This window comes from Opisthocomus hoazin, chromosome 1 (genome assembly GCF_030867145.1).
Source record: "Opisthocomus hoazin isolate bOpiHoa1 chromosome 1, bOpiHoa1.hap1, whole genome shotgun sequence".
Lineage (NCBI taxonomy): Eukaryota > Metazoa > Chordata > Aves > Opisthocomiformes > Opisthocomidae > Opisthocomus > Opisthocomus hoazin.
In genome coordinates, this window is record NC_134414.1 from 79,898,091 (window position 1) to 79,910,788 (window position 12,698).

Genomic DNA, 12,698 nt, shown 5'->3' on the forward strand with positions numbered 1-12,698 from the left:
TCACTTTGCAGGCTTATTTCTACTGGAAGTTATTTTTCAGAAGGGCACTCCCAAAAATCCCAGGCACAAGAAGTATCTGTGGTTTCTCACTGCGCACTGCTAAACTCTCCTTCCCAAACCCGGAAAGCGAGACCCTCCTCCTGCACTGCAAATAAGGGTTGCATGGGCTACTTCTTACAAAGAGGATTTTTCAATATAGGGACGTTTGAAATATTGTTATTTTACATGTTTTTCTCATAGGCATGTGTTCAAGCTACTCAGCAGCTTTGTCCTACTTTGAGTGACTGATTATGACCGAGACCAGTTTGGGGTATTTTCTGCCTGCTTTCCTGCTGGATGGTCTGTGCCTCCTGGCCATGGTTTAACTTCCCTTGCTGCTAAGTTTCAGCAGGTCATGAGTTCGGTATTTTGGAGAGGAATACTCCCTGCTGACGCATCTGTAAGTTCTCTGGTTTCTCCCCCAAAAAAGGTCCTCCCCTCACATCTTAAAGAAAAGCACACGAAGCCGTGGCTCCTGAGTACTCAAATTCCATTCCCACACTTGTGCAGAAGCAGAGACCATGTCTGCCAAGGCTGAGGTCAAGCATGTTATTCCTGTCAGCTCCTTCAAACAGAGTTAAAAGAAACACTGAACCTTGCTTCCAAAGGCATGCAAAGCATATGCATTTCTAGGGTCTTACAGTTCAGAATTAGACTCAGAGAAGCTCCTCTGACCAGTGCTGTCTGAAGACAGATTGCAATTCTAGTTAAACAGAAATAATACAAGAAGGACCATGCTTTCCATGCCAGTCTACAAATTGTCTCACCGATTATAAAGGTTAAAATCACAGGATCTGGCCTCCTAGTCCTTGTAAGCTGCTCAGGCTATCCATTAGGGTTGCTAGACTTCCTGCTGTGAGGTCTTTCCCTCCCCCCAGGGGCAAAACGTAGTAGCTATCATTTAGTAGTAGACATCATTTTAACCTTTGCTATGTACTTGCTTCAGATCAGCTCTTTGGAAGTTCAGCCAAAAAAGTTTAGATTTTTTTTTCATCCACTTAGTATTTCTGCAGTCATTTCCCCAAAGGCAGTTAGTTTGGTGTAAAAAAAAAATAATTTTTAGTCCTTTCATAAGCGAAAAAACTTGCATCCTCGGAACAGGGCGAGACTTTTGTCAAGCACCAAGTATTTGATACTTTATCCTTGTTCCGTCTTTAGCGGAAGAGGAAGCTGACACTATTCCCTTCCTCTGCACAGCAGACACGGAACGCACAGCACAAACACACTTGTCATAGCATTCCTCCCTTCTGATAACTCGAGGTGAGAACAGGAGAGCTGCTGCTGAAGCCAATGAACAATCCAGCGCTGCGCCCGCGTTTGCGGCGAGGCTGCTGCGGTGCCGCTCCTCGCAGGCACAGGACCTGCTCGCAGCTACTCGACTGCAGCCGACAAACTGCCTGTCGGCCCATGGAAGTTAAGAGAATTTTCTTTTTTGCACAAAAGACGCGCAGTGTTGTAAAGGTGACTCGAAACACTGTAATTTTTCACACAGACTGAATTAACTAGCAAGCAAAGCACAAAACTGTCAGTTTTCTAGCTATTTTTTGTTTTCTTCCAAGTCTGTAAATGAAAATCTTTCCAATTCCCCCTTCCCCCCAACATTATAGATGAATACACAGAAGGGTTGAGATAACGTTTTAGGCTGTTTAAATACCATGTTTGTGTACGGCTTGTGGACTGCTGTGGCCTTTAACAAATGTAATTCAGAGAGATTTGTTTGCATGGGAATTCAAGCAACTGCGGAAGGGTCTTCCCTTTCTGTCAGTATTAGTTTCTAAGCAGCACAGAAATAAGATTAGGGACTTTGTTTTGCCCTTCTCCAGGGACTGAAGTTAGCAGATTCCTTGGCAACTTCAAGTGAAGATTTTCAGCAGTAAGTTGACAAAGCCGCAAGCAAAAAACTGCAAGGAGAAATCACTCGGTCCCAAGGGCAAAGGCGGCCACATCAGCTGCAACATCCTGTGCTCGTATAGCAATACTTCTGTCAGCGAAGCCCATCATCTTACAGGTTTTCTTTTTCATTTTGAAGAGGATACTTATATAAGTCAGTTGCTGTTCATTACAATCTTAAGCTATGTTTTCTATTCAAAACCTCACACCAGCTTTATATGAAAATACATATCTGCTCTTACGGTTCAGCTAAGTTCTTGACAGGAATCTTAGTGGAAGGAATTGAAAGTATTAAACTATTCTTTCAAAAGGGTATACATAAGAAAACAGGAACTATTAGAGAGCTGGTGAAATATGCAGTGTTTCAGGACAAGAACTTTTTTTTGTTTTTTCCCCACTTTTTCAGTAAAGGAGTCTCTTGGGAATTTGGTACAAGGATTGGTGTCAGTAGTAAGAAGAGACTAGATGTTTTAGCTTACCTTTTGTTGGCAGTGAAGTGCAGTTTTGGAACAAAAGTTAAAAAATAGATAAAAATAACGGAATAAAATTAATTGTAGTAATATATGAATAAAAATTAAGCTTGTGTATATGGGCCTCTCCTCACCATATTGGATAAGCATTTTAAGTAACTTTTGAATGTGAAGTTAGAGTATTATATTCCTCACCTCTCACCAGTGATCCATCTATTTTGGCTGTTCTTTCACAACCATGTTTTGGGCTTACTCGTGAACTTGATTCAATTGCATATTTTTGCTATGGGAATTAAAAACACAGACAGAGAAGCAACTGCACTGGGATGGTTTATTGATGCTTTCAAGAGATTCAGTCTTCCTGAGGAAGCTAATGAAACAGAATTTCTAATTCCAGAATTTTTACCTGATCTTTCTTCCAAAGAACAGATCTGTCTCTGCATAAGGCTCTGTTTTTCAGCCAAAGTAGTTTCGTAAGCTTCAGCTTCAAGCTGCACGGAAAGATTTGCCTCACTGCATTAAGTCCAGTTATTCTGGGTAAGTTTCACTGTCTCAACCCAAAATTTGGTTCATGTGACTCAGCTCATAACTTTAATTGTTGTAGAAGTCTCAAGTCCTCACTCGGCATTGACAGCATGGGTCCCAAAGACTTGTCCAACATGAATGCAATTGTTTTTGTATTTTAGGAGGAAACTACTTTTTTTAAAGTGCTCTGGTAGTAGAAAAAAAAAAGAAAAAACAAGCCATGTAAACAGTATAAATAGCATGGATCATTGCTATCGGCTTTGTCTTCCTTGAAGGCAGAGGAGAACTGAAAAGGAGTGGTTCTGCTCAGAGACCTTCCTCAGGGTTTGTCACTCTTCATCGTTTAAGAACAGAGCTCAGACGGTATTGCTCTTCCAGCTTTTCAACAAAAAAGCTTCTAGTTTCCTCATGTCTCTTTTCTTAATTATGTCAGTCAGTCTCTACAGATCAATGCCCTGTACAAGTTTATCTTGGAGGGACAGACAAGAGGTAGATCACTCAGAGAACACAGCTGAAAGAAAGCAGACTAGACAATATGATTGCAATGTTTCTCTGCAGCAGTAAGTTCTCGTACCAAAGTTAGCCCGTTAAGTTTAATAGGTAAGGAAAAACAGTGGGTATTTAGTCACACACCATTTTATGAGAGGAACAATTGATATGGCAGCAAGAAAAACACACTTTAGACAAACTGATATTACATCACATTAGTGGGCCACAGAACTCTTCAAAAAAATAAACCTTTTGAGACATGAGAGTGAAATCACGTTTTCGCATGCTTTAAACAGCTGAACTGCTCTTCGAAGTGTAAGTTTTCAGCTATTGGCAAAGACAATGATATCTCCCCATCTAGAAATTAAAAAGCATTTAGCAATAAGTTAAAGCTAGCCTACGTGTAAGTGGGCTAAATACTAGGCAAAGATATTTCTCTTTTCACATTTAAGATGATACTGCAGTTCATCACTTCTGTAGCTTATGTGTTGTGCAATGCCCCCTGGAAGTTTCACATCTACTTTGCAAAAGAGAACAAGAGTAAACACCTTTCTTTTAGGATGGTCACAAATGGTGAAAGCCAGTAGTATTTGTCTGTCTGTTTAATTAGATGTTTGCTGTCTATCACACACAAGAACTGTAAGCAGAGTCCATGGATTCTTCTGAGCAATACGAAACCTCATGGTTCCATGCAAGTTCAATACTGCCTCTCTCTCTCTCTCCTTCTTTCCACCTCCTCCTCTTTCTGCTGTTTTCCCCAGCCCAAGATACATTTCCAACTATCTTCATCCGATTAAAAACCTTAAGGGAGAGAAAGTTTTACCTCATGACTTCTACCCCAGAGAGCCTGGCTCCAGGCTTGTATCAGGTCAGGTACATCTCAGACCACAGGAAGCTGGATGTTTTTCTTTTGAGGCACTAGAAGTTAGGCTAATAGTAATAGTCAGGTTGCCCAAAGCTAAAGGGACAAGTAGCTCTCATTGCCTTCCTATTTAAACACATGGGCAGTCAAGAAATCTTCTTTTCCCTTTTTTCCCTGAAATACATGAAGTACAGCTCGCAGTAACAGATTCCCCACAGTCTTGCATTCCTACACCTGTAGTCCCAATGTACACTGTCCCATCTTACTTTCTAGTTTCCTCAGCCTCACAAGAGAAAGTAACAGTGGATCTCTCCACATTCAGATACACACACATCCTTTTTTGTCCCATAAAAATTATCATGTTTATATTTCTTCTTCCACATTCCCAAGCTAAGCCAAGCTCAGTTTTATGACAACGTTTTCATGTACCTCTCTTCGTAGAGAGCTGCTGCAGCTGAACAAGACAATTGCAGCGTGCTAGTTGTACTCGGATTCAATATGCGGTTGAAAAGAGGAGAATGACCAGTTTTCTCATTCGTCTACTTTCAGACCTTTAGAAAACCCCACTGTCAGCATCTTGAGTAAAAAATAGGTGACATCTTCAGACCCTATCAAAACCACTTATGTATGCTAACTTGTTTAAATAAACACCCCCACCTCAAGTGACAGTGGCCTGCAGTCTTCCTTGATCCATCCACAGAGCAAGAGTCATTTTTACTGAGTCAGTAATCATGCATTGTCTTCCAGAGGAAACACTAGCCGGGTACCCCTGCTTGTGACTTCATGATCTGCTGCTCCCAAATCACGTTCCAGTGCTTCCTCTGAACTACTTTTTGTTCTCCTGCCATCAAGGCTAGTGGTAGCTGTATGGGGGCCAGAAGAACCATTTGCAGTTATTGTTGTGTCACCATATGTCACAGTAAGGTCACCATCATTCAGAATAAAATCAGAATCCTCTTCTCTAAGCTGTTCTTGATTCTGGAAGAAAAACAAAATCTTTGTACAGCACATAACATAGTCTTTTCCAAGAAGTTAACTGAACAGAAGAGTTTACCTACATGTCAATACAGAATAGGTAAGTGGTAAAGTTCCACCTTAAGAAATGTGAAAAATGACCTTGAACCCAGTGTTTGCAAATCAGCTTACTGCTCCCTGTATAACTACCACTATTGTGGAGGGATGAGGGGGAGCTGAATCCAAGAACTAGGTTATGAAACAGGTAACTAGGGATTTAATAGCACTGGAAGTTTACCAGAAGTACAGGAGAGATGAGCAGTATACACTGGTTTTTGTGTGACCATTTAGAAGGCAGTCCAGGAAAAAGACTGAAGATCAAGCACAATTAAGCCACTCCAGATACAAAGTCAGTTGCATCTGTCGCTAATTAGTCAAGTTTGTTAGTAAAAGACACATGCAAACTGGTAAGAACTCATTAAGCCCAAACTCGTTATATTCAAAGTTTCCTCAACAGATCTTTGTTATACATTGAAAGCTAACCACACTCTTTTAACTACCTGCTTACTCTTAACTGCTACTAAATAGGGAATTACTTGGCCTAGTTCTTAGGAATGCTCCCGAGCCATTAAAGTACAAGAGACTGATACAAGAAAGTGCTTGCTTCACACTTTTGTAACTAGCTCCGATGTGTTTTCTTTTCAAAATCATTTAAGAAATTGGCTCACAAAACCCTGTGAGTTTATTTTGGCAGAGATGGGCTGAATATTATCGTCAGAGATTAGAAATTGTTGAAGTGTAACAAAACACTTAATTTCTCTACACAGCATAATACAAGAGCAAGCAATTGTACCATGTTTCACTCCTGTTAAACATGGTCTTGGTAACAGGCAAAACAGCTCAACTGGTCAGAAAATGGCTTCCATTTTAAGAAAATTCTGTCAGTACAGTAAGCTTTCTTTCTTGCAATTGAAGGCAGTTATTTCCCCATGTGAATAGCTCCACGCTGCTTAGCAAGAGTTGAAATGTAAGCATGTGTATTGCTGTTCTCCTCCATAGGCTGGACACCAATCAGGCTACACTCTCAAAATACATCATTTTCTTCCTCTATGGCAAAGGAAAGGAGGGCACAGGCTATGGGAGATAGGATGCCTGACCAGAAAGCCCTACCTGTATTGCAGGACAGGAGTTCAGGGCACTTGAGACTGAAAAATGCTAATTAACCTGTTCACGATGAAAAATGCAGTGCCTGGCTAAGTAAAACTTCCTGGGAAAGCTTCTTGTCATTCTTTCAAAATGATAATCAGCCAAAATAAAGCAGCAGAAGTCTCTAGACGATACAGAATATTTACCTAACGAGGACTGGAAGAGGTGTCAGGAGTTTACCAAAACCAGTAAAAGAAATGGTACAGTTCAGTGTCGGGTACAAGACAGGCCCTACTTAGGATGAATGCTAATTTCTCAGAACCTTTGTGGCATCCAAATTTATCATTGCTTATTAGAGACTGGATTACTGTGATACAGAGCACTGTTCTCAAAGAGCAAATACAGTTTAGGACACTTGCTTTCTTTGATTGCAAAGAAAAGACTGAACTACTGTCACTATCTTAAAAAGAAAAAAGGCAGAAATTAAAGGCTTCAGCTATAGCTGGCAGAAAAAGCCTTCACAAGTTTTCCATTGCAAAGAAGTGAAAGTCTGAGGGACAAGACCAAGATGATTAAAAAAGGTACAGAAAATAATCGGCTGTTTAAAAAATTCTGATATTCCTATATATTCTGTTTTTAAAGAAGAGACATTCAAATAAAGATGAAGATCAGAAAAACAAGTAAGAAGCAGGCAGTTGGTGACTGTTGACTCGTTATGTTTTAAGAAGTTGAAGAAGCTGAGAAGCTCTATCACAAGTTGCCTTTCATGGTGTCTGCCCCTGGAGAAGCACCAAGGAGGGGAAGGCAGGGCTGCCAGTGCACCAGGAGGTACTACGGTGCCAGGGCCACGTGTGGAGCGGCTGCAGCGAGGTCCCAAAGGATCTCCTGTCTCCACAATGCTATTCAACAGCAAAACCTTGCAGCCACCGATCAGATGAGAAATTGGTAAGAACACACGCTACACGCGAGCTTCTCCAACAGGCTGAATAGCTCTTGGAAGCACGGTACTGAAAGGAGAGGGCCGCAGGCTGGCAAGTCCTACCTCAGTCTTCGTTGGTTTGTCCCAGGCTACACTTACATGTACGTAAACACAATCAGTTCCAGAGAAAACACTGAGCTTTCTCTCAACACAGTGAGTAAACATTGCCTTGTACAAGCCAAGTTGCCCTTATTTATTTCACTTCTCAATAACACTGCAAGCAGCAGGCAATTTATTTCATGTATTTCCTGAGAGAACATCCACCAACAATCCCACGCAGTAGATGGATTTGCTGTGTTTGCAAGCAAAGACGATGGGTGAATGTGCTTCATGCAGCATGAACAGTTCTTTCAAGAAAGACAGGAAATGTATCCAAGTAGATCCCTAGAGACTTGAAATTCTTCCAAGAATAACCCTAAACTGGCCTCTGCAATCCCCTACAGTTCTGTGGGAATAGCTTCGATTCACTCAAGAAACATAGGTCTGAACTTCGCTACTTAAGCTGACAAACTAGAGGGCTAAGTACCTAAATCCAGTCCTGAAAGACTGAATTTTGCTTTGACGTGCTGACCATAACCCTGAGGGGCCTCACAGCATTCTGTGCCATTTGTGGTAAAATCTGCTCATGCTCTTAAAAATGCATGCTGGAGACATTAAAACAGCTAAAGCTTATTTAGAGTTCCTGCTTACAAAGCCAGTCTTTATTGCCTCCTCAGACAGCGCAGACAGCAGCACACGCGCAGTACGCTGCCCATACAAAGCGCTGGTAGTCCCCACGTACGCTGCTGGTGCCGAATACAACACGGGCATCACGGGTGACAAAACTTGCATCAGAAGTTACTTATCTTGTGGCTCCAAAATAAAAGCATCAAGTGGCATGCATGTAAAATACATTACAACTTAAACCTGACGCTCTGCTTAGAGGTTCTCCATTTCTCAGCTGAGTTCAAATTCATCAAGCAAACTAAACAATTTTTGCTATGAAGCTAGAAGCACTAAGAAAGGGGAGCAGGGAGGCATGACTGAATAGTTTTCATACCAATTGTGAGAGTTATTGCCTCCAAGAGTTATAAGGACTGCAAATGAATCTTCTTTGCTGGGTTTGCATATTTAGAAAAATAGTTCAATTCCCTCAGCTTTCATACCAAGTTGTCACGTTGTGTATGGTGCCAGAACTAAACTTTCAAAACAGAAAAAATGGGTGGGAGCGTGGACACAAAACAGACCCATAAACAAACAAGCAAAAAAAAAAGTTCCCCAGGAGTGCTTCATCAGAAAGAGTGGGTGATAACACAGATGCTTCTTCCAAATGGGACAAACGGTTGATGAAATAGAGCATTACTAAAAGTTTCAGAGGATAGTCAAAAGAGAAGAAAAAAAATGACCAACATCAGTTTGGGATAAATTGGAAAGCCCTGCCAAGTGGTCATGCACCGAAGATAACACCAGGAGAGAAAAATAGGAGTGAATTTTTGAAAATTATCATGTTAAACACTGTACCCACAGCTGCCAAGCTGCCACATGCTTTCAAATTCCAACTTGGCTTCTATTTGGGTAGCAAACACGTAATGAGCCTAGTGGCACAGTCTTAAAGCAGTGGGAGAACATCAGCAAGGAACAGTAACAACAGCTCTGGAAAAAATCCACCGTACCTCACCTTGCTGACTCAGAACGTTACATGTATGCCATGCAAATTCCAGCTTAGAGGACACGATCTCAGAAATAGGTTGTAGGTGGACTATGTAATGAGATTATCTAACTTTCAGACTTTAAAACCCTCCTTTGGCATCTAATTAAAAAGATGTACTCCCACACATAGAAGTGAAAATGAATTCTAAATAAGGTTGTAATAAAGCCAGAGGGGAAAAAAATAAAAAACCAAAACCAAACAACAAAAGCTGAAAACAATACACAAATACACAGTCAGTACAGTCACATACTTGTATGCTTTCTTCTCTTTCTTCTCTATGTAGATGTCACCACTGCTCAGATATGCACCCGAATGAGATCTAGGATTTACTACTTCTTGTTGAAACACATTTTCCAGCTATGTAACATTCTGTTGAGTATTTACAGACTTTTTTACTTGTTTTAAGTCTTCAGTCTTCAATTCTCTCAGATACACCATTCAATTTTCTTGGAAATACCTCACAAAAGCACAACTATTCCAAGCATTTTCTGTGCCCCCAAAGACATGGTGCTCTCAGTTGTTTCACCTGCACTTAACAGGAAGGCAAAAAGATTCCACGGCTTTTTAGCCAGTAATAAAATGGTATAGTCAAGTGCTGCAGAAAAGCCAGCCATGCAAAGAAATGAAAAGCAATAAAGCAACTGCAGAGTTCAGAAATCTTTAAAAGAAACTAGAAATCAAATTTCAAAATTAGATTCTGTCCTGAGAGTAATGCAGCAATGCGCCAAAATAGGAACATATATACATATATACATATGTATAAACATGAAAGTTCCACACTATATGCCTTAAAAAAAGTATGCAGCCTTATAAGCTGTTCTAATGATTACGTAAACATCCAAGGAGGGGGGGTGTGTGTCACAGAACCAGTCCAATTAAAGAATAAGTTTTCCCATGCAGTAGTAGCCAAGAATGAGGAGTAAAGAGAAAAATCGAGCCCAACTACTAGAGAAAATGAAAGCCAAAGCTTGCATGTTCATTCCAGTTAGATCTTCAGTTACTGGGTAACTAATCTTACAAGATCATAGATAGACCGACACTTGGGCAACACACAAGTAGGCTAATTGGTCTGATGGATGCCTTCCAGCCTAGATCTGTTCTAAGATCTTCAGTGGCGTTGTGAAGATGGGAACAAGGCCAATTTCTTACATCACTAACAGCTCCAAACAGGCAGCAGTCATTACAATTTTTTATTTTTTTTTAATTTTACTATGAGGTAAAAGTTGCTAATGATACCAGAAAGAAATGCAGGGAAGTATTTCAAAGTTGCAAGTGGAATTCGTAGCTTTCTAGCAAAAGACTCCTATTAATCTGGTCCAAGACTACTTGAACACAGCAGAGATGTTACGATTCCAGAGAACCTGCAAGTTTGAGTGATCTCCCCTAGTACTATGGTTTTATTTACAAGCAGCTCATAAAAAGATGTAGATTTCAGAAGCACTGTACAGATAGGAATGACACATATCAGAATCCTGCAGGAGTAATTGGAGAATGAAGCATTAATTATTGCAAGACATTGCTGTAAAGACAGTATAGGGATCTGCTAGGCTGAGATAAATAACTGAGTAACGGTTTCTGAAATGTGATCTCAAATTTCACAGTCGAAACCCTGAAGCGAAGATCTACCAGATTTCTTTCCGCCATGGGTAAATGCGTCATTGTCTTCTCTGAAGGAGACCTCGACACCGCCTTAGCAGTAACAGGAAGAGAATCTTGTCCAAAAGCATTAAGAAAGGACAGAATATTTTGAAGTGATTCACTTAGAGTTAGTCTATTTATTAAGCCTGTAATTTTCCAATATCCTTAAATGTTATTGTTTTAACGTAGTATTTGAACAATAAGATCTTATCTGATTTCTCATAACAGAAGCTGTTGCCTTAAGGGAGAGTACCATAAATCTTTCCTGCCTAGGACAATCCAGCACTTTCTTGCAATACGTGTATCACACCAACCTTTTGCCTAAAAAGATAAAAAAACCAAAACAAAACACTGCTTTAAGTAAATAAAAAAGCACAGAAGTATTGAGTCATTGTACTTACATCATAAACCTGGGGACTTGTCAGACAGCGAGCTACCAGGCCACACCAGCTGGGTAGAGTCGTGGTTAACGGAGGGCCACTGTGAGTGAGAATTGGCTTTAAGTAACTTACCTGCTTAAGGAAAACACATTAGTGCTCGAAAACCACTATTGAAAATAAAGACATTGTACATAAATGTGATTCTGCCTTTGATCTATGTACTATGCAATAATTTTACATAAAACAGCGATTGGAAAAAATCTGCATTTGTAAACAAATAAATGAAAAACATCTCCCCCCCCCCCCCCGATGTTCCCCTTGCTCCTTTCAAGGGCGGCTTCTTCACTCGCGCATTTTCTGCAAGGGCAACTAGCTAACTCTATTCTTAAATGTTTTGAACAGTTGCAACGTTTCCAGCTTTTGGACTCTCTGGGGCCAAAAGGAGCAAGCAGAGGTACAAATGCTTTGGTGTTACTAGGTCCAAGGGTATTTCTGCTCTGGATTTGGGAGCATGGTGTTGAGGTTGCAAGCTAGAGGTAACAAGATCACATACTTACATGGCTCAACACAGGGAAACACAGAAATACTGTCCATCCAACATCCTCCAAGCAACGCAGCCACTTGAATTGCTAGCTGGTCCAGAGATGCAACCAGAGCTCTTACTCTGGTAAGGCTCAAATACATCTCTGCAGTGCACCTATACATACCACACAGAGCCTCAGGAAGGCAAAGGGGAAACCGTAAGGCAAGGACTATGTAACAGCATAGAAGGAAAGCAGTGCTGCCTAGATTACACTGAGAGGGCATCGGAGTGGAAAAGGAAGGTGTCTTTACACCTGTTTTCATAGGTGTGCCCCCAGGTGAATCCATATTTGTTCACACTAACACTCCAGACTGATGATATGCCTCAGGAGTCAAAAAAGTGTCCCTGCCACAGAGCAGCATGATGATCTTGACTGGACAAGAACAGAGCTCAGGATGAGAGTGCCAAGACATCCAAACATTGTCTGAAAATCAGGACCACAGGGTTTTGGGTTGTCAAGGTTTTTTTTTAAGTCAGTCTGATTATTTTAAATGTATTCTAGTTACTTTCCTAGGCCTCTAAGCACAGAGGGAATCAAGCCCATTTGTGAATATACCAGTTTCGCTGATCCTCTCAACAGATCAAGGTGCTTAGTGGAAAGAGGGGATTAAAAGGGGGAGCTGTTTTAGCAGAGACGCATCCCTCCGCTTTAGCAGAGCCTGGCATAGCATGTTTACTTGAGCATAGAACAGCATGATTATGCCACTGCAGAGTTATGTTTCCTCCTTCCCTGCTCCAGTAACAGTGCGGCTACACCCAGCCCTGGCAAGAAATAAACCCTTCCCCCTCCCACTAACCTACCAGCCTCCACACTGCCCTGTGGCAGACGGGCACACAGTGACTCGGTCATAAAAAAACAAACCCTGTAAAAGACACGTGGTACGTCAAAGTTGCAGTTTTCTTCATGTTAAACAATTGTGGGTGAACCCAGGGAACAGCCTATGACATTCAATGAACTCTGCATTCCAGAGGAATGAAGTTCCTGGTTATCCATCCACACAGAACTCTGCAGGCAATAGCCAGCGTCGGAGCACGCTGCCAAATGCAGCTTAC

At 41.1% G+C, this 12,698-nt stretch overlaps 1 protein-coding gene across 2 annotated transcripts in view; it reads right to left on the bottom strand.

Annotated features, from left to right (window-relative positions):
* Positions 1 to 4,000: 4,000 nt before the first annotated feature.
* The window catches only part of SLC9A7 (solute carrier family 9 member A7), a 72,439-nt gene continuing 63,741 nt past the window's right edge, over positions 4,001 to 12,698 (bottom strand). For both annotated transcript variants that reach the window (XM_075427431.1, XM_075427420.1), the window contains 2 exons: positions 11,084 to 11,189; positions 4,001 to 5,253 (listed from right to left, as the gene is read on the bottom strand). In XM_075427431.1, the coding sequence (XP_075283546.1) occupies positions 5,005 to 5,253; positions 11,084 to 11,189 (355 nt within the window). In that variant the 3' untranslated portion in view covers positions 4,001 to 5,004. The remainder of the gene's footprint in view (positions 5,254 to 11,083; positions 11,190 to 12,698) is intronic.